The sequence below is a fragment of the Podarcis gaigeae genome (assembly GCF_964106915.1).
Source record: "Podarcis gaigeae genome assembly, chromosome: 2".
In the NCBI taxonomy this organism is placed as follows: Eukaryota; Metazoa; Chordata; class Lepidosauria; order Squamata; family Lacertidae; genus Podarcis; species Podarcis gaigeae.
This window is the reverse complement of record NC_139679.1, coordinates 63,141,319-63,167,010: the sequence shown is the minus strand read 5'-3', so window position 1 is coordinate 63,167,010 and position 25,692 is coordinate 63,141,319. Positions and strand designations below refer to the sequence as shown.

The window sequence follows — 25,692 nt, the reverse complement described above, 5'->3', positions numbered from 1 at the left end:
GTTGTTCATACTGTGACTGATGAAAGAGATCTGGATATATTGCAGAAGTTCTATTTTCCAGGTGTATAATATGTAACAGCACTGACTGCTTGCTGCACAAAACACAAGTGGCACGCTTCTGCACACAAGCCTTGCGGCCCTTCTTGGCAACGTTTCATACACAGGCTACCTTGAATTTTATTTTATTTTATTAAATTTGTATACTGCCCTTCATCCAAAGATCACATCTACATGTCATCAGCCAAGAGTTTATTAAACCTGTAGTATTACAATGTCCATACAGAAGTATGCAATGGGTTTATTACCGGAAAAAGAGAGGTCTTTCTAATTTTCCAATAATTCACATAGCCCAGATAACGATGGTTATTTTTTTAAAAAAACTGATGTTTCTTTTGCATTTCTGTGACCTTGGTATAAAAGTAGATTGAAATGCGTAAACTTTGTTGTTAGCAGAGTCGCTTCGTTTTTTCTGCCTCATTCCTAATAGGATTCTTTTTATTGTTGCTTCTTTCCTAGGTGGCCACTTCTTTCACCGTAATTCCCTCTCTCCTCGGAGCCTGGTTTATGAGAATGACTTCTCTTCCATTGAACCTGTCTTGGACATGTATGATGAGAACAAGACCTGAAGGGGATCTGCATTCTTATTGCTTTGCTCTCTTTCCCCTTTCCTTTTCCGTTTCTCATTCCTATTGTTGTGTACTCCTTCCATGGGTGTCCTTTGTCTGAAGAAGAGCTGCCTTTTCCAGAACATGTGCCTGGCTGCCAGGCTGCAAAGGTGAAGCTCAGCTGAGGCAATATCCAAGGATGACATCTGTAAACGGATGAAGTGTGTGCACAAAGTCGGCTGTTGGAGGTTGCCGAGTGACCAAGTTGTCATTAGCAGTGCCAGCGGGATGGTGTTGGTATGCTAGAGGTTTTGCCCTACTCTCAGTTTTAATTTTGTACAACAGTCACCTCTCTCGAGTAGGCACATGATATTTCTCTTCTTTTTTTAAAAAAAAAAGTTGCAGTGTTTGCCAGCTTAGTTGCCTGATGGAGGAGGTGGTAGGCTACATGCCCAAAGCGCTCCAGTTATTCTTCATTCTAACCTTGATCTTACACCGAACATCCCCATTCCAAAGGGATCTATGAGAAATGTATTAATGTTCCAGCTTTCCATTTAACAAGCTGATGGCAGAACAAGCCAACGTTACAGCAGCATTACAGCCTGCAATATTCGTACAGGATTTTTCAGGGGTGGGGGATGAGGGTTCCTACTTAATTGCTGCGGTTAAATATGAACAAAAGCTGCTTAGAAAGAATGCAAAAAAAACAAACAAAAACAGCCATTTTTACAGCCTTCCTGCTGAAGGAATCTCAGACTGATGCTGCTGCTGAAATTTATAAAACCAATATTTGATCTTTAGATGATTAAGACTTCTTAAGAAGAACCCAGGAATCAGAAATTGGTTATTGCTTGTTTTTTTAAAAGGTGTGTACTTTTTCACTCTGATTTTTAAAAAGCCACTTACGTTGGTGTTACATACTGAAAGAACTGGAAGCATCCTTCATACATTTTTACCTGAGATAACTAATCGTAAAGCAACAAACACTTTTCTGAAGCTACACCTGTTCCAGAGGACATCAACAGTATGAATTCAGTATGGAGGAAATGCAGTTGCTACTTTGACATCCAGGAGCAAATCCATATTTACTAGAATGGGACAGTGGCTGTAGGAAATAAACTTTCCAACTGATGCAAAAATGGACAGCTAAAAGAACAAAGACTATAGGGTTTTTTTTAAGTAGTTGGCAGTGTTGCTTAAGCAAAAAATAGCAATTCAGAACAAAATTATGCGATGGTGCATCTAAAGTAGCTTTTCCTACTGTGGGTGCTGCATAAAATGTAACAATTGAGAGTAGTCGTTCCCCCCCATTGCAAATCTGAGCTGCTGTAGAGATAGAAGTGGTATGCTTGTAGTGTGGACACTTAATGCTCTTATGAATCTTGATCGTTGAAGAAATTGAAAACCAAAAGAAAAGGTAAGGAATGTTGTGTGGGTGTCTCGTTCCATTCAGGCAGCTTACAGATGAAAAATGTCTTGTTTTTCTCCTGCAGAAGGCGGGCTTTCACAAGATCTCTCCTGCCCTGAAATGTGATGCTGAAAGTTTTATGCAAAGACTTGAAATTAGCTCTGTGAAGCTAAGTGTTTCTTCGTTAGCAGGAATGCCCTTTCTGTGTTGCTGAGATGGCCATATTGTGTGTCTGATCATTCTTAACTGGGTGATACAGAGCTTAGGGACTTAGCACTGGCAGCCGTTTTGTTTGTTATATGTGCCAGGTAAGTTTTAATGTACTCCACTGAACTGTGAGAGATTCTTTACAAAATCTATTTAAAAGCACAGTCTTGAAGTATTGTGAATGAAAGTTAGATGATTTAGTGGAGAAGATCAGTAATACTGATTACATGATTACAATGATATTATTTAAATGGACACACAAAGTCTAGCATTCATTTTTCCTTTAACAAACTGCCAATGCCATACACTTCTCTGATGGCAAGAAAGGATCTTATGAAAGAAGTGTATGTAAAGTGCTCTGGTATTGCAGAGTTTTTAGTGCATAGCTAGAATCTTGATTTAAAAACGCCTAAAACAGGTTCTGCCCCTGCCCAATCCCTTTTATTAACTATACATCTGCAATTATTCACATGTAATAAATCACAGTAGTTTACCTGATTTTAAAATTTTAACTAGCTGAAGTTAATTTTAAAACTGAACTGTTACTGAACTTTACTAAATTCTTACAGCCATAACATTGAAGTATTTAAGACTGGGTGTTTGGCAGGATGTTGTGGAATGTTCAAAGGTCACTGTGTAGGCCCATAGCCTGAAAGGCAATAAAATATATTAACTGGATAAACTTTTAGAAAATGCTAATTGGAAGCAAAAATACCAATAATTCTTTGTGCACAGAGGACCCATTCCAGAGAAAATGTAGTTCAATCAGTGGTTGATTTCAATGAGATTTAAGTGTAATTAAATTCCTTTGTATTTGCATTTTAACGGGTGAATGGTAATATCATAGTCATGTTTTTAACAGATTCAGGCCACTATTTTAACCAAATTTATACCGTTTTTAGCAAGATCCAGGCTTCTCCTCCTCCTCCTCCTCCTAACTTAATGGATTTTCAAGCTGGAATCATTCTACACAGATGAATAAGGCAACTTATGATTTAGGGCACTGTTTGCTAGATATAAACAATGTTTGCTCTCCAAATCAAGGAGAGATCTATTGTTTGAACATATACAGCTGCTGCTATAGAGTCAGATCATTGGCTCCTCTAGCATCATATTGCCTGTTCTGGCTGCCAGCTGCCCCAAACCCCAGGCCTGCTGCCCTAAATGCTTTAAAATAGAGGCGCTACCATGGATGAGTTTGGTATCTTCTGCATGCGAAACCTGTGTTTTATCACTGAGCTATGCTCTGCCCACTCTCGTTTCTAGAACATGAGGCAGGGCAATCAGAATTCAGTGAACTACAGCTGGCCACTACACTAATATTTCTCTTTGGTATCTGAGGCATTGGTGGCAGTGCCTGAAGCTAAGAAAATAGAGCAATGAAAGGGAAACATGGAAGCCTTTAAACAAACTGTAGTTTCTATTGAGTTATCTGTCTGACTCAGAATGTTGCACCCTACTGCGGCCATTCAACATGTCTTGGCTCATGAAGAACCTTGACAGTTGCCACTGGAGCATGTTCTGTGTCCTGATAACTTGGGAATGGGCAGCAATCAAGAAAAGCCTTCAATTGTAGCTTTTCAAATGTGGCTTTTGTCTGAGCTGTAAATTGTAGTATCCCTCTGAACAATAAAAGCAAACAAACCAGCCCCCAGAATTCACAAGAAAGCACCCTTTGGAAAAGCCTAGTGCTGCTTAAACTTCAATGATTCCTTAAGTAGATGTCATCAAGATTGGGCCTCCTTCCCCTATAGATCTTCCCAAACATAAAATATTTTGCTATCTTCAGAGAGAATGCAGTAGGGGGGTGAGCTCTAATTTAAGTATTATGTATTGCCCTTTAAGAACAATGGTGGCTTACGTTCAGGGGCATATATTTTATCTGGACAGTATCATTCACTCTTTTATTTAGCCCAATATGGGTTTTTTAAAATAATAATAATAATAATAATAATCAAGATTTCTGAACACAGGTCAGACCATGATGTGAGCACACATTGATTCATTCTCAAGACTAGAATGTTTGTACATAATCAGCCCAAATTTGGGGTGGGTAGGGTGGGGTTGAGATGGATTTGGTCCTGTGAACCTACTATTTTGCCATTGACACTGTTGTGAAAAACAGTATTTTTAAAATAAAAAGACAACTGGGGAAATCGGCTTGTACATAAACACAAGTTTTAAAACTCCCATCCTGCTTATATTTGGCTACACTCCAAGCAAAAAAACAGCTTGCATAGTTTTTAAAGATGTTTATATTACATGTGAAATGGCTGTTCAGTCTTCTCACTTAAAAAGTGCAGCAAATACTTAGCCCAATATAAGAATTGTGCTATACACATTTTTTTTCTTCAGAGTTTATTCCATGTAAGGAAAAAATGTCAGAAAGTGGCTCCTCCAAAAGGGATTCTTCATGTGCCTTGCCATCCAGCATTGCACAAGTATCCCTAGCCAACTACAGAGATTGGGTCCTGCTCTGCAACTTTCTAGAGAGCATGCATTTTATTAATATCTGGGTGTGGCTACTTATTATAGGTAACACAAAAACAGGTAATGCAGGCATGGGGGTGGGGCATGTCTGTTTCTAAATTTATTACACTCCCAAAGATTTCAGGCAGTTCATTTGAAAGATTAGTTAATTGCACATATCCTTGCTCAATGATTTTCCCTTATATGTGTATAACTAATTTACCTAGTTAATAATGCATTTTTGCAGATGTAGTACTTAAGACTTATATTGTTTTTATTATCTAATTCCCTAACTGTCGCTTTGTTCAAGAACTGCACAGGTATGTAGAGGCTATACTATTACATGTAAAGTCAACTGTGGCTCAGTTGATAGAAGCTATGTCCTCTCCTTTTCCTGTTACTTTTCTGGGGTTTATTATTGCAACTGGAGGAAATTGTAGCAATGATAGACTGTGGTCTGGTCCACACACTTAACAGGCATTTTCACATTGTGGAGCAGACATGTACTCTTCTCACCCACCGCATAACACCACGCATCGCATACAGCGAACAGTTCACCAAAAGGCCCAAATTTCACAACTTGATTTCACAAGTCAGTTTCACATGATTTCCCCTTGCCTCTGCATGAGACACTCTGTCTCATCTTATGTTCATGGGGCAGGGGTGGGAGGGAGAGGAGGGATAGTTATAGGGCATGTCAAGTCATAGAATCATAGAGTTGGAAGGGACCCTGAGGATCATCTAGTCCAACACCCTGCAATGCAGGAATAGGCAGCTGTCCCAGATGGGGATCAAACCTGCAACCTTGGCATTATCAGCACCACATAACCAACTGAGCTATCCAGGCTGATATGCACCTTCTCCAGTGTATTCACAGGATTGAGGGCTAATATATGAACAAGACCATTATCCACAAACTATTTTTAAAAGGTGTGCGTATATTAAAAGCCTGTTTCACTTGTTAATTCCTAGGAGATAGGCACACACAATGAAGACTAACAGCCCTAAGAAAATGTGATTTTAAAAAATGTGAATAGGAATAGGAACCATACACATACAAATAGACGGTTGCAGTGAGGGCAAAAATGTGGGTAAAACAGTAACTTTGGACAAATGGTATGTTGATTTAGGAGTGCAAATACTTTAGTTAGGCAGAATAGTAACCCATAGACATATCCACCCTACAAATAAATGAAAGTCTGTTTTATACCACTATTGCTGCCTTTGTGCCAGAAAGAGAAGGGTGTATTCAATCTAGCCTGGACTAAAAATAATCATTGACTAATGCAATCAGCAAAGTGTGTGAGCATGGAAAAGGATAGTAAAAGCTGGTGCCTTCCCACTTTTAAAGATGAGCATTTTTATCCATTCCTGGACTTTAGACAGCTAGTGTTCTTCCTTCCACAGGCAAACCACTTTCCCTTGGCATCTGTGTTTTTATTGGTTGTGATAAAGGAAGCTGGAAGCTTGTTTTGCACAATTTTAGAGCTGGAAGGTCATAAGGCATCTAATCTATCTACTCCTGAATACGTGTATTTACATATAAAACACCATAAAAAATATTTCTCTAACCTTGTTTAAAAATGCCCAGTGACAGAGACTCCCTTAGTAACTTGTTCCGTTCATTGTTGCTTCCTAATTATTCCTCCTACTCAATAATTTCCCTTGCTCACTTTCTGATTCATGTTCTAACTTGTGTGCCACACCCTCCCACACCCAATAATACTGTTTTTCACAGTAGTTATGAGTCCATCTCTATCCAGAGGACATATCAACATATTTAAAACATAAAGGCCTATACAAAGACTCTGTTTTCGCAGCAAGACTGCATTGATGTGCCCTATGTGAATGTACAGAGATTAAACAAAGTAACTAAGAAGCATCTGCATCATGGTTCCATGACGTTCAGTTGTTTACAGTGACATCTAGTGGGGAAGAAGGGGGTAAATCAGCTCTCCAGGCATTCATCTGATGTTTAAACAAAGAAAACTCGTCGAGTCCTATTGTTTGGCCTACATAGGAAAGAAAAACAGATATATAGCAACTTTTCAAGCAGACAATGCTGTATCCCCCCCCCCCTTTAACCTTTTCTTCAACTGACCTATAATTTGGTGAAATCAGCATATTATGGATGGCCTTCTACTAGGTGCTATTGGGGTAAATGAAATAGGCATAATCCTTTCTGTACAAAACTTAGCAGCTAACAAGAGAATAGTTTGGTTTTATTGTTCCTTTTTCAAGCTGTACTTCGCCTGTAAAACATTTGCAGTTAGAAGGCTTGTCTACCCTCCTCTCATTCCTGTATGTGTGGAAAGGGCTTCGCACCCTCTTAGATTGTATTTATTTATTGCAGTTGATTGGTGCAGTCAAAACTGTATTATAGTTGTACTGAAGCAGCACAACTGCACTAATGGGTAGTGCAGTTGTACCAAGGATAGCTGCTTCTCTTCAAAACAGTGCCACTTGAACCACACAGCCTGTTTTGGGCAGTGCTCCATTTGTAAAGCTTATCCTAGTATACAGTTGCAGTGATTGGGGGGGGGGGCTGCACCTCTTGAGTTCCCCTCTGTCACGTGGCTATTTAAAGCATAGGATCCCTGATATTTCAGCTTAGACTGCAGAGGGATGACATCAGTTGAAACTGACCTGCAGTAAACTAGCAGTATGTAAACTCAGATTTTACTGTGTTCTGAAACTGGCACAATTAGCAGAATGTACATGATGTATTGCTATTAGCACACCTGTGCATTTGCTATAGGAGGGGCTTAGCTCCCTTTCCTATCAGTTCAGTAAAAAGATGATGATCTGGTGTGGGATTCACATGCACCAGGCGGGAAACAAGTGAGTTTTTGAACAGGAAATATCTAGTTCCATCCAAGCGCTAAACAAGCAAGTTATGTTCAATGCTTCTGTTTCCTCATATATAATATGGTAATAATACCTACCTCACAGGAATAGTGTGAGACTTCATTCATTAATATTTATTCAGAATGGCAAACTTCTTGCATGGATGGTGCTATGTAAATGCTTACATGTTTGTTCGCTTGTTTGCTTATATATCTTCCCAGTTTTCCCTATAGATGTCAGGCCCTCTGGGGTGCTGGACCATGTTGGCTAAAGCGTTGTGATCTGTTATTGTATCTGTACTCTGATTGTCTGCCTCTCTTTTTATTATTTAGTGTTTGTTCACTTATGCTTGATGGGCCATGCTTGTAACTCTCCTAAATGTTATTTCTTTTGATGTATCCAGACAATAGAATACAGTGGAATGGCATTTTAAAGGGATGATCTGCTGACTCACTAAATTGGCATACTCCCAATGAGTTCAGAATGTCTATGCTAGTATAAAGGGTCAATGATTCTCCCATTAGAATTGCCAGTCATGTCAATGATGGGATTTTAGCAAATGCCAGCTATTGAAGTTTTGTTCCATCAAGCACCTAGATTGCTAAAACCATGTTCTTATTATGTTGAGATCTGCTCAAATTATGGGGGGAAAGAAGATAGTGGTCCTTTATAAAACCCACAAGCCTCAACTCCTGAGATTGCCCAATTTTAGTCAGATCATGGGCCCCCTGCACTCTCCCAAAAACAGTAGTGAAGGGAATCAGGCCCAGTGTGGTGTAGTGGTTAAGAGCGGTAGTCTTGTAATCTGGGGAACCGGGTTTGCGTCTCCGCTCCTCCACATGCAGCTGCTGGGTGACTTTGGGCCAGTCACACGTCTCTGAAGTCTCTCAGCCCCACTCACCCCACAGTGTTTGTTGTGGGGGAGGAAGGGAAAGGAGAATGTTAGCCGCTTTGAGACTCCTGAAGGGGAGTGAAAGGCGGGATATCAAATCCCAACTCTTCTTCTTCTTCTCTCCAAGCTCCCTGTAATTTGAGCACTTCTGACAATCCCTGTAAGAGGGTATAAGAACCTAAAAAACACACACCAGCTATCACATTTGTTAACACACTGATGAGGTTGATCTGCATTAACGAAAAGCACATGTCAAATAACTGTCACTCAGCTCTGTAGCTTGGAGAAAAGAGTTGCCATTTTTCTAGCATATAATCTAATCATTTGGAATGGCTCTGGCTGCCCCACTTCCAAGGTCAGTGAAGTTTCCTTCAGTTCTGGAAACTGAAGAGAAGAGACACTTGCTATGTGGTAGTTAGGCTGTGCTGTCTTAGATATGATGGTGGTGGTTATAATTAGCAGGAGCATGATGAATAACCCTCATACCTGGGCTTTATCTGGACACTATATCAAGGATGGCTAATCTGCAACTCTCCAAATATTGTTGGAATCCAGCTCCCATCAGTCTCAGACAGTATGGCTAATGGTCAGGGGTAGGTACACCATCTCTGCTGTATATGAAGGCTTTGCCAGCTTTTTCTGAAAGAGTTCCTGTGCCTTTCACAGCTGCATGCCAGGCTAAAATGCAACTTGTACAACTTCTCTTGGCATAAAGATGCAGTCATTTTTTTTGGGGGGGGGGGAGCTGCAGTTGCTAAGTTCCTTCTTGTCATGCAGCATCTGAAACCACAGGAGCCCTGCCAAGAAAAAGAGGGGGAGGAGAAAATCTGTGGATATTTGGAAATCAACACTTGTGGGTTTAAGAGGAAATGCTGCCACCAGAATTAAACATTTGACCTGCTTTCCTCTCTTCTCTACATCTGCACATTGCTCACTCTGGTGATTAAAATTGCTGCACTAAGCCTTATATGTTGGGAGAAAATAACTTTTCTGAAGTGCACAAAGCTAGCAGTATCCCAGTTGTTTGGTCAACTTAGCAGCAAAATAAATGGATATCTGCTAGATGCCCTTTTTGTGCCACTTAAGGGCTATGCATGCAATCCTTAGGTTTGTGGTTATCCATAGAAACTATTTCTATGGATATTTAGTTACGCTGAACCAACAGTTTGCATTTTTATCAGCACACAGTTCAGTGGATGTGCTTAATCATGATTTGAGCTCATGTAACTACAACCAGCAGTCTTGAATCTAGACTGTTAGCCCAGATAGAAAATTTAAGTGGATAACTCTGTACGTAAGGCTCATGTGTCTGCTCAGGATCCCCAGGTACGGGCCAAGATTAACTATGCACAAAATGCAGTGAGAAGAACTTTTAGCAGGTCTTTTGCAATGTGATGAGTGAAAGTGATTAAACTATCAAACAGTGTGTATGTAAAATACAATGGCAGGGCCTATGTATTTGAATTCCTCATTGCCATATTGTGAATTATACCAGTATGAACAACAGAGAGCCGAAAAATACAAACAAGCTACTAGAGGTCTGGCAAAGTGAAAAGGATTATTTGCCTTGTTTCTAATCTAGGCATGTGCAGGCAATATGCCACCCTCTTGACAATCTAAACTTTAAAATCTGTGTGATAAGCTGTAGCTTGGCAGCCACAAAAATTCTTAGTCTACATATTTTGATGTAAGTATACTACTATATTGTAGCTATGTGGTATATGCTGATATGTTAATAGTGTATACCTTTAAGTTAGGATTTGCTAATGTAATACATTTCAATAAAAAGCTATTTAAAAACAGCCTATGCCTGCTCTGTTCCATTGCTCTGTATATGTGAGAATTTCACTGCCTGGCAAATCCCGGTGCACAACTGGTGAGACAATCTGAGATACCTGTTCTCCAGTGCTTCAAGAAATTGGATGAAATCTTCGGCACACAGAAAATTATCTTCTAGGTATCTCAGATGGCTCTTCATGCATTTTATTTCCTGTTATACTTAGATATCATGTGATCACATGGCAGATAAGGAACCAGTGGACAAATTAAAAATACGTTCATCTGCCTGATTCTCATCTCATGATACTTCACAAACTGTACTTTCACATAGTCAATTTTGTGTTCTATGGTGTTCAGCAAATTTACAGCAGGCAGTTAAGAAGAATAGTAAGGCAAGATAATATAGGAAGAAGGAGCAATCCCTAAATCTTAAGGTCTAACTCTTGTCTATAGACCACTAGTGGTCTATGAGCCTCATTCAGGAATGTCTGTGGATTTGTGGCTGAAGACGAGATGGCACAGCCATTAATTTGATTTTAATATTTATTGTAAATATTTTAATTCTATGGAATTAAAATGGTAATACACTAAAATAAAAGAAGCAATGAAATTTAGCACATCTAGCACATTGCATTACAATTGTTACAATAGAATTATTAAATATTTAGCAATATTTTAAGTGTTCCATGGAGGGTGGGGTGAGTTGGGAACCTCTGGCCTAAGGTATCTCATACCTAAGCAGTTTAGGACTTTAAAGGGAATCACCAACACTTTGAATTGAGCTCATAAGCAAATTGGAACCAGTGCATCTATGTCATGCAGTCATTGTCTCAGTAGGCAAATGGCAGCTAATATTTATTCAGGAAAAGGGCAGAGGGCAGAAAGAGACCAATTCTGGTACTGCATAGCTAGAGATAGGAACAGGACTGCATATTAAGCCCAAGATTTGTGGCTTTTGCCAATATGCAACATAGAATATAATTTAAATGTTTTCTCTATTTTATCAGGGATAGTGAATAGCTTTAATTTAGTGCATCCCAAGGGAGATGTTTAATCCATCTACTGCTTTGTTTTTTGAATTGCCCTGACAAATGCAGTCATTCTGGCAGAGAGACATTTAAGTGAACACTAGGCATTTCAGAAGATTTATCCATGCCTTTTGTAAGTTAGCTTCAGAAAAACAACAAGGTGAGCAATCCTTTGTGCTTCAAGAATTGTAATAAGTACTAAAACAAAATGGGTTGTTGCAGTTCAGGAATGTTGTGGAGAAGTAACTGTGTAGGTGCCACTACATTCAGAAGAATGAGAACTTATTAAGAGATATTGCAGTGCTCTAAAACAGGTAATGTGGTAAAAGAATCTGTCGCCTCAGTCATTCAGCAGGGAATTGCTTCTCCTATGGCATCAGACATCGACTCTAATTCAGCACAAACCATGCTAACCCTTTATTATTATTACTATATATTATTATTTAGCTGCCCATGCTACTGATGGGGATGATTGCAACAACAGCTTCTTGCTGTCAGAGCAGCAGTGGTGGTGAGGGAAAAGGTACCTTCCTGTTCCATGAGTGCTTCCTATATAATATTTATTTATTTATGCAGTGGTGGGAGGGGTGCTGGCACATCAAAGATGGTCACAGTCACAGACAGGTCATTGGATGGAATCAACTTTCATTTCAGTCCTGTCTTCATTGCTAAATGAAACCTGGTGGTTTCCAGTTCTCAAGCCAGCCATGTGGTTAGTTTTGGGCAGAGCCAAACTAGCACACCACCACACAGTGCTTTTTGTAGTAGTGTGCCAAAACCTTAATGCTGCCTGCGGTAGTGAATGAGCTCAAGTGGCAATGGTGCTGCATTTGTGGTCGAGAAGGAATTTTCCCTCAGATCAGATTGCCTTGTGCCTCTGGGAATATTTATTCATTTCGCCTTCCCAGGTTTTGAACGCATGAATCTCAGGTGTATGAGGCATTATTCTAGAGCAGCATTGTCTCTGTTGTTTGCTGGGCCTTTAATTCCTATTATTACTGTTAAAGGAGCAAGGGCCCAGGCAAAGAGGTGATGGCCCTGTTCTACAACTATTTCCTGTACCCTTTCCAGCTCCTCTGTCAGATGATTTGTGATTATTTTTAGCCTGATTATGGAAAGATGACTGCTTTCCTTCCAGTTGTGATTCCTTATGCTCTAATTGCCTCTATTTAACCAAGGATGGTTCTCATTTTCTGATACCAGTTCCTTATAAACCACTTATTTGTGCCTTTCAGATATTCTCAACATCTATTTAAAATGTTTTTGTTAGCATGAGTTGATAGCTCTCTTCAGATGCTCAACCCCATGTCCAGGATCTCTAGAAGTTCTATCCACACCACCCTTGATGGCACAATCTAACATAACTACTCAGAATTAAGTCCCATTGAGTTCAGTGCCACTTACTACTAGGCAAATGCATCTGGTCTCCTGTTTTTAATCCTTGTAAATGCATGCCCACAAGCAGGGAGGTTCTACACATGCATTACCTACTATTTCAGATGGCTGAGGCCCATGTTGAGCTCCTTGTGGAATGACAATATGTTTTCTAAAATACCTTTAACCCAAAGAACCACAATCTTCCTGTCCTTTAAAAAACAGTGTAGCACAAGCCTGTTGAACAACAAATGGATTTGGCATGCACTGCTGGAGTGGGACCTTCAGCAGTATGAAATGGGGATGGGACAGTCTCAGGTGTCAGAAGACTGGTTTAAAAGTGAGTTCCTATTATCATGTGAAGAAATGACTGGGGTTGCGTATGATACTCAGTGCTGGTCCTGCCATTAGCAGAGTGAGGCGGAGACCCCAACTAGGGCTAGGGAGAAACAGCAGGGTATTTGCAGGGCTGCATTCTTGATGTGCCAGGTAGGCTGTCCTGTATCCTCCTGAGTCTGCTGCTTAGGGGCCATTGAACTGCACCTCTAACAGCAGCAAACTCTTCCAGCCTGGACATGGAGCTGGGGCTGGAGCCATCTTGCCCTTCCTCTCATGTAGCAAAACAGCTGAGCTCAGCCCTGGTGCGTCCATGACATTAGAAAAAGCAGGGCGTTGGTTCCAAAGCAGCTAACAGGACACAGGGGTCTCCAAAAAGCCACACTAGGTTGAGCCCAAACTCAAAAACGGGATTTTTTTTTTAAGTCCTAGGTTCCAAGCTGCAACAACTGAAATACCCGGATGGCGAGGGCCTTTCTCTGCGGGGTCACACAGCTTTGCCCACCGCATGACACACTCCAAGTCTCGCCAGGTGCAACGGGATTGACGGTGCCACCCTAGACAGGTCTCCTCGTGAGAAGGCCCCACTGACTTCAGAGGGGAGGGGTGTTACTCCCAGGTCGAATGGGTATAGCAGCAATGCAGCCCCACTTCCCCAATGTGTGCGTAGGACCGCGTAGCCACAAGGCGACGACCGTCGTGGTTTTAGGCGGCTTGGGAAGAGGGTGGACTCGGCTCAGCCTCGCACTGAGCGGGACGACGACGACAAAAATGGCCGTTTTCCCTGCGCTGCGGTGCGCCAGCCACGCCGCTAGAGGGCGCAGTAGGCAGACAACAGCTCCTCCGGGCTCGGTCCGCGACGTGCGTAGCCCCCGTGACCCACCTGTGACTGTCGGGCCGGCCCCGGTTCGGAGACGGCGGAGTGTGCCCGGTTGGCGGCGACGGCGCCGCAGCGGCAACAGCCCCGCTATGTGGCTGGGCCCGGAGGAGGTGCTGCTGGCCAACGCGCTGTGGGTGACGGAGCGGGCCAACCCCTTCTTCCTCCTGCAGCGGCGGCGGGGCCACGGCAAGGGGGGCGGCCTGACGGGTGAGTGGAGCCGCCGGTCGCCAGCTGGGCGAGGAGGAGTTGGAAGAGGGGAGTCCGTCAGCCGCCGTCGCCCGGGGCCTCGCGGGCCGCAGAGGCGCTGCTGGGAAGGCCTCTCGGGGAGAGAATGGGCCCAGTCAGGGCAGCGCCGCAAAGCGCCTTCGCAGCCGCAAGCTGCCCCACGTCCCTCGCTTTAAAACGCACAGGGAGTCGGGCCTCTTCGCCCAGGGCCGCTGCGGCTTGCGGGTGTCAGGTCCAGTGCCCCCCCCATCCAGCCAAGTAGTTGGCTAGTGACATCGCCCCTTGCCCGTGGGTGTCTCTACCTCCCCACCCTTTCTCCAGGTGGACCAGAGAGGATGCTTCTGGGTGCTGAAAGGGTTTGGTCCTGCCCTGGGTTAAGGTGCCTGTGCGCAAAAGCCTCGACACTAGTTTCCCCTTTCTCCCAAGGCTTTCAAATCAGCAGGCTCTTCTTAACTTGTGATCCCGCCCCGCCCCAACCACCAACGCAGGTGAAATTTGGGGGATGTGTGCCCCGTAAATATGTATATTTGAATGTGCCCTCCCGTGTGTGCCAATGAAATACAGAGGAGGGGCTCTGTGGAGTTTCGCAACGTCTGACGTGGGGAGGAAATAAACAAACGAAAAACATTGTTGAAAGGCTTTTTTTGATTAATACATCACTTGTATATTTTCATTTGGTAAATAATATGTCGGTATTGAAACATTTTACTTTAGAGCTTTGTAGAATATGTGCACAGTTTTAAAGGATTTCAGTGTAAACAAGGGAGCTAATTATTTTGCTTTTTAGAGGCTGACACTCTAACCCACATTATTTCAGCAGCTTAGTACTACACTTGTAACATTTGTGGTAGTTTTAAACAATAAAAGCTAATTTCAAGTAAAATTCCCGTATGCCAGTAGCATACCCACTCATTCGTTTGGCTCCCAGACACAGGCTGAATTTATTTACACTATATGCAGTACATCTGCACTGCAGATTCTTGAAGGCCCAATGCAGAGCATCTCTGTGAATTGCTGCATATCTGTTTAGCATATATTTGTATTATAGATAAATTTGGTTCCAAGACAGTAAGTGTTACCTATGTAAACACAGGAATGGCATTGCTGTGGTGTTGTTTTCTGTCACAGTCTCCCTGCAAAAGTATACTTTCTTGTGTTATCATTTCATTTGCCTCAACAAAAGTTAATCTCCATAGGACAGTGCAGAGAATAGATTGGGTCCAGACTAAGACTGCAGTCCTGTATCCACTTACCTAACAGTAAGCCCCATTGAACTCAGTGTGACTCAATTCTGAGTAATACATAGGTTTGCACTGTGTTGGTTGTTGAATCAATAAGTCATGACTAATTTATCCCACAGATTTCAGTGGTACCTAAGTTCAGCTAACTTAGATCCGTACCCTTGGTCATTTTCATGCCTAATTGTGAATTTTGCTTGTTGAATATGCTTGGATCTGGTAATTTGTTTGATATGGGCAGAAGAAGCTAGTGATCTTACACACATGATATGTATGTGGTAGAGGTAGCTGTATCTTTGCAGCTGCAAATCTTGTGAAAGTCTGCAAAATGCTTATATATAGTGGTATTTCAGGTATTTCAGCTGCTATCTCCCTAGTGTGAAGCTGGATTCCTTTACAGTACTTTGCATAAGAAAGGATATTTCATCAGGTTCTTTCCCTCATGTCATAAGTGCTTCAAGCATTGCAAATTCCCACATACCATATTTTTCGCCCTATAAGACGCACTTTCCCCCCTCCAAAAATGGAGGGGAAGTGTGTGTGCGTCCTATGGGGCGAATGCAGGCTTTTGCTGAAGCTTGGAGAGCGAGAGGGGTCGGTTCACACCGACCCCCCCTCTCTCCAGGCTTCAGGAAGCTATCCATAAGCCTGGGGAGCCCGCGGGAGTTCCCTCAAGGCTCCCTAGGCTGCGGACAGCAGATTGCTTGCCGGAGTGCGGGGCGCCCAGCTATCCGCAGCCTGGGGAGCCCTGCGGGAGTTCCTGCGACTGGGGGGGGGGGATAAATTTTTTTTGCTTTATCCCCCCCAAAAACAAAAACTAGGTGCGTCCTATGGGCCGGTGCGTCCTATAGGGCGAAAAATACGGTATATGCATACAGGCCTCTTAATATCGAAAGAGAGATTAAGCCAAAAGTTAAGTTGGTAATGTGGCAATAAAATGCTAATATTTCTTTTATCAGGAGAAAATGTTCATATACATGTGTATGTTGTTTTCTCAAACAGTGTTTTAAAACAGTGTTTCCCAACCGGTGTTCCGCGGCACACTAGTGTGCCGCGAGACTTTGCCTGGTGTGCCGTGGGAGGGAGGCGGGCTCCATGTGCTTAGAGCAACAGGCTGCCGCCCCAAGCCTCGCGCGCCCGACGGGAGCTCCTGCCGGGTGCGCAAGGCTTGCAGACACTCGCCCGAAGCACGGGGCACCCTCCGGAGGGCTCCGCGAGCTTCGGGCAACAGGCTGCCGCCCCAAGCCTCGCGCGCCCAGCGGGAGCTCCTGCCGGGCGCGCAGGGTTGCAGACACTCGCCGGAAGCACGGGGAGCCCTCCGTAGGGCTCCCTGTGCTTCGGGCAACAGGCTGCCGCCCCAAGCCTTGCGCGCCGGGCAGGAGCTCCTGCCCGGCGCGCAAGGCTTGCAGACACTCGCCTGAAGCACGGGGAGCCCTCCGTAGGGCTCCCTGTGCTTCGGGCAACAGGCTGCCGCCCCAAGCCTTGCCGCCTGGCAGGAGCTCCTGCCGGGCGCGCAGGGTTGCAGACACTCGCCCGAAGCACAGGGAGCCCTCCGTAGGGCTCCCTGTGCTTCGGGCAACAAGCTGCCGCCCCAAGCCTTGCGCGCCTGGCAGGAGCTCCTGCCGGGCGCGCAGGGTTGCAGACACTCGCCCGAAGCACGGGTAGCCCTCCGTAGGGCTCCCTGTGCTTCGGGCAACAGGCTGCCGCCCCAAGCCTTGCGCGCCTGGCAGGAGCTCCTGCCGGGCGCGCAAGGCTTGCAGACACTCGCCCGAAGCACGGGGAGCCCTCCGTAGGGCTCCCTGTGCTTCGGGCAACAGGCTGCCGCCCCAAGCCTTGCGCGCCTGGCAGGAGCTCCTGCCGGGCGCGCAGGGTTGCAGACACTCGCCCGAAGCACGGGGAGCCCTCCGTAGGGCTCCCTGTGCTTCGGGCAACAAGCTGCCGCCCCAAGCCTTGCGCGCCTGGCAGGAGCTCCTGCCGGGCGCGCAGGGTTGCAGACACTCGCCGGAAGCACGGGGAGCCCTCCGTAGGGCTCCCTGTGCTTCGGGCAACAGGCTGCCGCCCCAAGCCTTGCCGCCTGGCAGGAGCTCCTGCCGGGCGCGCAGGGTTGCAGACACTCGCCCGAAGCACGGGCAGCCCTCCGTAGGGCTCCCTGTGCTTCGGGCAACAGGCTGCCGCCCCAAGCCTTGCGCGCCTGGCAGGAGCTCCTGCCGGGCGCGCAAGGCTTGCAGACACTCGCCCGAAGCACGGGGAGCCCTCCGTAGGGCTCCCTGTGCTTCGGGCAACAGGCTGCCGCCCCAAGCCTTGCCGCCTGGCAGGAGCTCCTGCCGGGCGCGCAGGGTTGCAGACACTCGCCCGAAGCACGGGGAGCCCTCCGTAGGGCTCCCTGTGCTTCGGGCAACAAGCTGCCGCCCCAAGCCTTGCGCGCCTGGCAGGAGCTCCTGCCGGGCGCGCAGGGTTGCAGACACTCGCCGGAAGCACAGGGAGCCCTCCGTAGGGCTCCCTGTGCTTCGGGCAACAGGCTGCCGCCCCAAGCGGCATATAGTCAATATAGGCACAGAGTTAATTTTTTAAACATTTTCTAATGGTGGTGTGCCTCGAGATTTTTTTCATGAAACAAGTGTGCCTTTGCCCAAAAAAGGTTGGGAAACACTGTTTTAAAAGATCCCAGTTTATCTCACCACACAATCTATCTATCCATTTAGAAAAGTAGTGCATGTATAATGATTATATGTTATAAAAAGATTTATTAAAGTAAAGTTGTCATTCAGGAAATATAATTTGCCTAGCACTCAAAATAGTTTTGCTCCTGAGAACATGTGATTTCCCTCCCTCTTCTGGTTTCATTTCACTAGTTAGTTACAGAAGTGTCCATAACACATTTTAAACAGAGTCTGTGACATCACTGATAATGTGCTGTGAACCCCCCTGAGATCTACGGGCATCAGGTAAAGGTACCCCTGACTGTTAGGTCCAGTTGCAGATGACTCTGGGGTTGTGCGTTCATCTCGTTCTATAGGCCGAGGGAGCCTGTGTTTGTCCGCAGACAGCTTCCAGGTCATGTGGCCAGCATGACTATGCCGCTTCTGGCGAACCAGAGCAGCGTATGGAAATGCCATTTACCTTCCCACCGGAGCGGTACCTATTTATTTACTTGCACTTCATGCTTTCAAACTGCTAGGTGGGCAGGAGCTGGGACCGAACAATGGGAGCTCACCCCGTCACGGGGATTCGAACTGCTGACCTTCCTGTTGGCAAGCCCTAGGCTCTGTGATTTCGACCACAGCGCCACCCGCGTCCCTAATAATGTGCTGTGAACCGCCCTGAGATCTACGGACTTAGGGAGGTATAATAATAATAATAATAATAATAATAATAATAATAATAATGAAGAACAACAAAAGTCTTCCCTCCCCAGTGTCCATGTCATTTTGTTAAAATTTTAATATATTCTGGAATGAAAGAAAGAAGGCTTGTGGAATGCCTTGAATCTCTTAACCATAGTTAAGAAATTGGAGAGTATTCCATATGCAGTCAGCATCTACAGTGTAAAGGGACTTTTCTTTTTCTTTGTAAAATTGCAAACACATTAAAAACAACAACACCCTGCTCTTCCGGAGCTCGTGCTTGGAGCTTGCGGCAGGGACTGGCCCTACTTAGGAAGTCCTAAGGGGAGTTTATCACAGCCAGGTTTGTATTTGTTGCCAAATTTAAACCACTGGTTTATGCATTGGCATGCTTTGTTTATTTTACAAGCAAATGAAACTTGCATTCCGTAAGTTTATGTACATATTCTTGGCTGTTACTGAAAGTTGCCCCTCCCCAGGCTGGACAACACAACAGAACTCCTGTAGCCCAGCATTCTGCCACAGGTATACCTTGGCTTGCTCTGTGCTGGAATGCACAGAGAATGGACTCTATTATGAAGTAAACATCATGTCCAGAGTTTGGACATGCTATCTAGGAAGAATTGTACCTTGGACTACACATGCACCAGATTTCAGCTTTGTGGGTGGTCTAGCAATACTGTGAACATTTTGAATTACACGTATAAGGTTGTCATGTTCCAGTAAAAACATAAAAGTCTATTGTTGCATCTGTATGTGATTTCTTGTGGCATAAGCTTTTGTGTACTTAACCAGATGCATGGTATCATTTGGGTAGGGTGTGTGAGAGAGACTGAAAGAGAAAATTATAGTTTACCATATTGAAAACAACTTCTAATGATCCTCAACAAATCTTAATTATATAAAATAATCATAGATTAAATATACAGATCTTGCATACTTTGTAAAAACTTAGTTTTATCACCTTGGAAAAACAAGCAGTTATTTGTTGTCTTGCCCCTCCCCACAACTAAATGACACAAATAGGAATGCCCTGCATCATTTATGGAAGATAACTCAGGATATGAAATTAGTAAATCCCTAAAGGAAGAGAGTTCTAGTTCTAAAGGGATGCATCACTGAGAGTGCCTCCCTACATGCACGTCTCTGTTGTTTGGACGTGGTATATACAAAGTATATTTAAGAGGACATTCTCAGCTGCTCTTGGAGACTACAACTTCTTTTCAGGTACACAGTGCCAATTGGAAAGCTAATGCATTAGCTTAACTTCCTTCAATATTTCATTGGCAATGATATACTGTCAGTATAATTCTGCACCCACTCACTATCACATAGATCTCTCTAGTCTTTCTCCACTCAGAAAATGTGCAACAGGCCTAACACTGTGTAAAATAGTAAATAACATTACCGCTTACAGCATTCTGAAGGCATTTCCGAAGAAGCTTCAAGTATGCTATTGTAATACTGCATTAAACCCAGTTTTGATGTTGTATAAACATCAGTTCTCCTTCAGCTGTTGTGCCTCACGGTGTTCCTTTCCCTGTTAAGAATGCATTGCTTTAGTGACTTTGCTTTTTAAATGTTTGTGAAACCTCAGTCTCTCCTTAATGTGCAAAGTGTGGTTTGTGCTTGCCATTCAGATCAGGATTGGAAACCATGGATTGACCTTTGTTATTCCCAGTTTTTGTTTGAAGGGAAAGCACAAACCATAGTTTGGACAACTAGGAAACTATGATTTGTCACAACCCCAAAAAGAAAGTGGAATTTTCCCATGCACAAGGGGCATGGTTTAGCATTGTGTCTGAACCAAGCATTTCAGACAGTTGCTTTATCTGTGGGGTTTTTTTAAAAAGTGGGGTGGCTTAAGCAACCTAAGATGACCATGGGGATGATGGAACAACTCCCTAAGAAGAAAGGTTACAACATTTGGGACTTCGGTTCAGAGAAAAGGCAGCATGATAGGGGTGTATAAAATTATGCATGGTGTAGAGAAGGTGAACACAGAGTTTTTTTTATTCCTCCCTCATAATACTGGAACTCAGAGACATCCAGTGAAACTGTTGAAGACAGTATGCCCTGAATGCCAGTTGTCGTTCATGGCAGGTGGGATGAATGCTGTAGTGCTTAGGTCCTGTTTGCGGGCTTCCCTTGGGCATCTGCTTAGGCACTCTTAAGAAGAATGTTGGACTAGATGGGCCTTTTGTCTGATTGTGTAGACCCTTCTTGGGATCTCACATCCTTTATAAACTTTTGTATCAATAAACACTTTATTTTAAAGACCAACTAAGTTAGTTCTTGGTATGAGCTTTCGTGTGCATGCACACTTCTTCAGATATCTGAAGAATATCTGATATCAGATATCTTCAGGTATCTGAAGAAGTGTGCATGCACACGAAAGCTCATACCAAGAACTAACTTAGTTGGTCTTTAAGGTGCTACTGGAAGGAATTTTTTTTTGTTTTGACTATGGCAGACCAACACGGCTACCTATCTGTAACTGGAACACTTTATTTTAAATCATCTCACCATTTATTTCACTCTCTCATTTGCTCAGATCATATTCATTATGTTTCTCTCTGCATCTTGGTCTTCTTAGGGCTACTTGTGGGAACCTTGGATGTGGTTTTGGACTCAAGTGCTAGGGTTGCTCCTTACAGAATTTTACATCAGACACAGGATTCTCAAATCTATTGGGCAGTGGCATGTGGTGAGTAAATACCATTCTATAACAAATAAATTCTGTCAGTGTATGATTGCTGTCCCCCACAGTCAGCTTTTAAATGCTCTTTAACTACAATATCCTCAAAAGGATTTTTGAGCAGTTCAAGTGCTCTTCAGAGGCACATTCTGAAAAGTTTAGAAAAATTTGATTGTACATGTGGACCATGGTTGCGCATCTGGATTATGGCCATTTTACTCAAAGTTTTAATCCAATATTCTATAATTGTATCAGGTGGAGTAGAAAAAAAACCTGATTGTCCAGGATCTGTTCAAAACCAATTGGCTGATAGCAAGCAAATTTGTGTGAAGTAGAGGGTAGGCTGGCAGGGAGCTAGCAGAGGTATATTAAGTAAATACTGGCTATCTAATTTAACCAGTAGTAGAAAGTATTTAATATAAGGAATAGAAGGTTAAAGTTTGCTTTTAAGTGGCGAAGTTACAGTTAAACCATAAAAGAACAACACCTCCCACCCCACCCCAAAAATACAGACAGAGAACCAGCAGGAAGCATGATTACCATAATCCTTGAAAAAACCTGGGAGAAGAGTACATCTGATCCTGGTGCTAAAAGGATGTTGATGCTGGTGCCAGGCAGGCTTTGCAGAAGAGAGTATTCAATAAATTGGAGGGAGGGTACCGTAATTGAAATGCTCACTGAACCTTTCTCATAGAGAGCACCTGGAGAAAAGCCTCGGATGCAGTATGCATGTTCCAATCAGGAGATGTGTTCCGTTACATATTGGTGTCTTGGCCTGTATATGGCTTTGTATGTTAAAACCAGCACTTTGAATTGAGACTCAGAAAATATACATAGCCACTGTCATTTTGCCAGAACTGGTGATGTGGTGAGATAGCTACATGTCCACCAGCAGCCTCGCTGCTGCATTATGCACCAGCTGCAGTTTCCTAGCCATCGTCAGAGGCAGCCCCACATACACCACATTGCAGTAATCTAATCTAGAGGTTTCTAGATTACAGATTACTGACACTGGATTATCCCTTTCCATGGAAGGAACATAGCTAGACTGCCAAGCCAAAAGCTGGTAGAAGGCACTCCATGCTACTGGAGCCACTTCTGTCCCCAGTGATAGTAGTGGATCCAAGAAAACCCCCTAACTATCGACCTGCTCCTTATAGTAGCTCTTATCTGATTGTTTCTGAATTTCTCCTTAGGTTCATCACGTAAGGAAATAACAAAACACTGGGAATGGCTAGAAAATAACCTGCTTCAGACACTTTCTATCTTTGACAATGAAGAAGATATCACTACCTTTGTCAAGGGCAAGATACATGTAAGTGGCACCTATTTGTCATTGAACTTTTCCAGTTTTTTAGCAACAGAATGGCAATCCATAAGAACTGCAGCCTGTGAATTGTTACATAAAGTTGGATGTAGGATAAATATTTGCCATATGCTATGAGGAAGGGACGAAAGAGCTAAAGAGCCGGCTATCTAGAGTATTTTCATTTCACCTGGAACAATAAAATAGGCTGGCTAGTTTAACATTCTACCATATAGTTAAAGATCAACACTATGATTGTGCTTGAGCCAAGGTTCAGTTTGAACAGACTTCCGTATATTTTCATCTATCCTTGCTTCGGCAAGGATATGTACGCTGTTGCTACTTTCCATCTGGAAGTATTTTTTCTGCCTTCCGTTGCAGTTGTACGCCTTCACTGCCTGCATGATTTCTTTACAGTAGGTTTGGCACTTGAGGCTTAAACCAGTGCTCTCATTAGACATGGTGAGCCCTTTCTCTTAGTGAGACATTGCGGCCCCAGAGGGTGCTACTTTAAAAGTGTTAAACTTTACTGCACTGAAATTCTTAAGAAGCTTTTGCACAATGACGGCACAGGCACTCACTAGGTCACACATGGGGAGCCTTTGGCAGCAATTGGGCTCAACGTGCTGGTGGAAGAGGCAGTGTCTCAAAGAGCACCATGCTTTCAGCCAGCCCTGATTTAAAACTTTGCATGCAGTCAGCGTAAAACAAATAAACATAAACAACTTTTGAAGGAAGTTCACACAACGTTGGAGGCCTTGTCACAAATGTTACTGGCAGTATTCAGTATGCACATGTGCATTGGCACAACCACTCAACAAGCATAGTAGTTGTGGATGAGCTATCACATATTTCAGAGTACAGTGCAGATATATATATACAGTGGTGCCTCGCAAGACGAAAATAATCTGTTCCGCAAGTCTCTTCGTCTAGCGGTTTTTTCGTCTTGCGAAGCAACCCTATTAGCAGATTAGCGCTATTAGCGGTTTAGCAGCTTAGCGGCTATTAAAGGCTTAGCGGCTTAGCGGCTAAAAGGCTATTAGCGGCTTAGCGGCTTAGAAAAAGGGGGGGAAGCGAAAAAAATCGCAAGACTCGCAAGACGTTTTCGTCTTGCGAAGCGAGCCCATAGGGAAATTTGTCTTGCGAAGCGCATCGAAAAACGGAAAACCCTTTCGTCTAGCGGGTTTTTCGTCTTGCGAGGCATTCGTCTTGCGGGGCACCACTGTATTTTCATTCTTTCGATCAGGCGTGAGGAACCCCTGGCCCTCCAGATGCCGCCCAACGACAGACATTGAACTTTGAGTGTTTGGAAATTGTATTATATCCACCCAGAAGCATAACCTCAAGTGGTACACTTGTCAGCTGTGCATAGCAAATAAATAATGCAACAGAGAATTTTAGAGGCCATTATATTTTCATCTGCTACTTTTGCTACTCCTTCCTGCAGGGCATTATTGCTGAAGAAAATAAGAATCAACAGCCTCAGGGGGAAGAAGATCCTGGTAAATTTAAAGAAGCTGAAATGAAGATGCGTAAACAGTTCGGAATGCCTGAAGTAGAGAAACTAGTGAATTACTATTCCTGCAGCTATTGGAAAGGACGTGTCCCTAGGCAAGGCTGGCTGTATCTGACTGTTAATCACCTATGTTTCTATTCTTTCCTTTTAGGCAAAGAAGGTAAGTGGTCAGCTGCTTAATGTTTTTTTTTGTCCAGCACTTCTAACTGCCCTTTTTAAAGGTGGTTTCATATCTGGTTGTACATCCATATTGTCTTAATAGTGAGGCCCAGTTGGGGCAGTGGAAGAAATTGGTACTCCAGAAGGGAGGGGGGTTGCACTGTTGTTGTTGTTGTTGTTGTTGTTATTTTTAGTGATATTTAAGCAATCAGCAGCCCTACATCCATGCTACAGCCCCCAAATATTATTTGAACAACATTTTAAAAATATTTTGCAGGGCTTCCTTCCCAATCTGTTTTCTTTCTGCTTAAGTACTTCACTGAGTCAAGCTATAATTAAAAAAAGAAAAACAGATAGGCTTCAAATCTGTTGTGTTCTAATTTGTTTAAAATGTCTGTTAGAAATCTGATAGTAATTGTTGCTTTGCGTTTGCATGTTTTCCTAGTGACCTTAATAGTCCAGTGGGTAGATGTAACCCAGCTGGAGAAGAATGCCACCCTTCTATTCCCTGAATGCATCAAAGTGAGTACCAGGGACAGTGAGCTCTACTTCTCTATGTTCCTCAACATCAACGAGACCTTCAAGTTAATGGAACAGCTGGCTAACATTGCCATGCGGCAACTATTTGATAATAAAGGGTATGTGGAGGACATGTTGCTTCCTAAGCCCAGCAAGCCTCTCAAAAATATTTCAGCACTCAAAAGGTATGTCTGTCTGTCTGTCTGTCTGTCCATCTCCCTCTCTCTCCTGCTACACTCACACACCCCTTGGCACAAGGAATCATTTTAAGAATAGTTAAATATGTTCCTGGACTGGATTGTATCATTGTGTCTGGAAATCACAGAAACATAAATGTGGATTAAGTTTTCCAGAAATCAGGGTTTAGGTTTTATATTGGACAGCTCTCAGCCCCTTCCCATGGATCCTATTTACATTTCTTGAACCTACTAAGTGATTCAGGAACCTTTGACTTGGAAGTTGTACTGGACATGGAAAATGGACTGTAGAAAAATTAATATCTGTGAAGTTGTTCTCTTGGTGTCATTCCAATGGAAGGATATTAGTTTTCTGATTGAATACTATGGGCTTGCAATAATCCATCAAAGGGCTGTGTTCCTCCTTATCTCAACCACTCTAGTATGTAATTTCATAAGATCTCGGTAGACCAGGCTATTATGGGGAATGGGTGTTTTTGTGCATCTTCCCATCCATTCCTCTGTTCAGGTAGTGCTGGGCGGGCTGGGTGGGATGTTAGAGGCATGAATAGACCTCCCATTCTCTATAGCAGTTTGGGGTGCTGAGTGTCTCTATGTACACAGACATAGAGGAGAAAAAGGTTCTATTATACCCTATGGGGATCCCTTGTTGGTACTGAACTTTT

At 43.6% G+C, this 25,692-nt stretch overlaps 2 protein-coding genes across 4 annotated transcripts in view; both read left to right on the top strand.

Moving 5' to 3' along the window:
• RNF130 (ring finger protein 130) overlaps positions 1-10,230 on the top strand; it is a 42,452-nt gene extending 32,222 nt beyond the window's left edge. Inside the window, exons 8-9 of the transcript XR_014561601.1 lie at positions 517-8,312; positions 8,556-10,230. The gene's annotated coding sequence lies outside the window, so the exon portion shown is untranslated. The remainder of the gene's footprint in view (positions 1-516; positions 8,313-8,555) is intronic.
• A 3,549-nt stretch (positions 10,231-13,779) lies between these two features.
• TBC1D9B (TBC1 domain family member 9B) overlaps positions 13,780-25,692 on the top strand; it is a 35,400-nt gene continuing 23,487 nt past the window's right edge. The window contains exons 1-5 of one of the 3 annotated variants that reach the window (XM_083728360.1): positions 13,780-14,032; positions 21,229-21,339; positions 22,527-22,645; positions 24,084-24,312; positions 24,757-25,015. In XM_083728360.1, the coding sequence (XP_083584486.1) occupies positions 13,915-14,032; positions 21,229-21,339; positions 22,527-22,645; positions 24,084-24,312; positions 24,757-25,015 (836 nt within the window). In that variant the 5' untranslated portion in view covers positions 13,780-13,914. Of the gene's footprint in view, positions 14,539-21,228; positions 21,340-22,526; positions 22,646-24,083; positions 24,313-24,756; positions 25,016-25,692 lie in introns of all 3 variants that reach the window. The other 2 variants (XM_083728361.1, XM_083728362.1) reach the window with 2 other exon arrangements.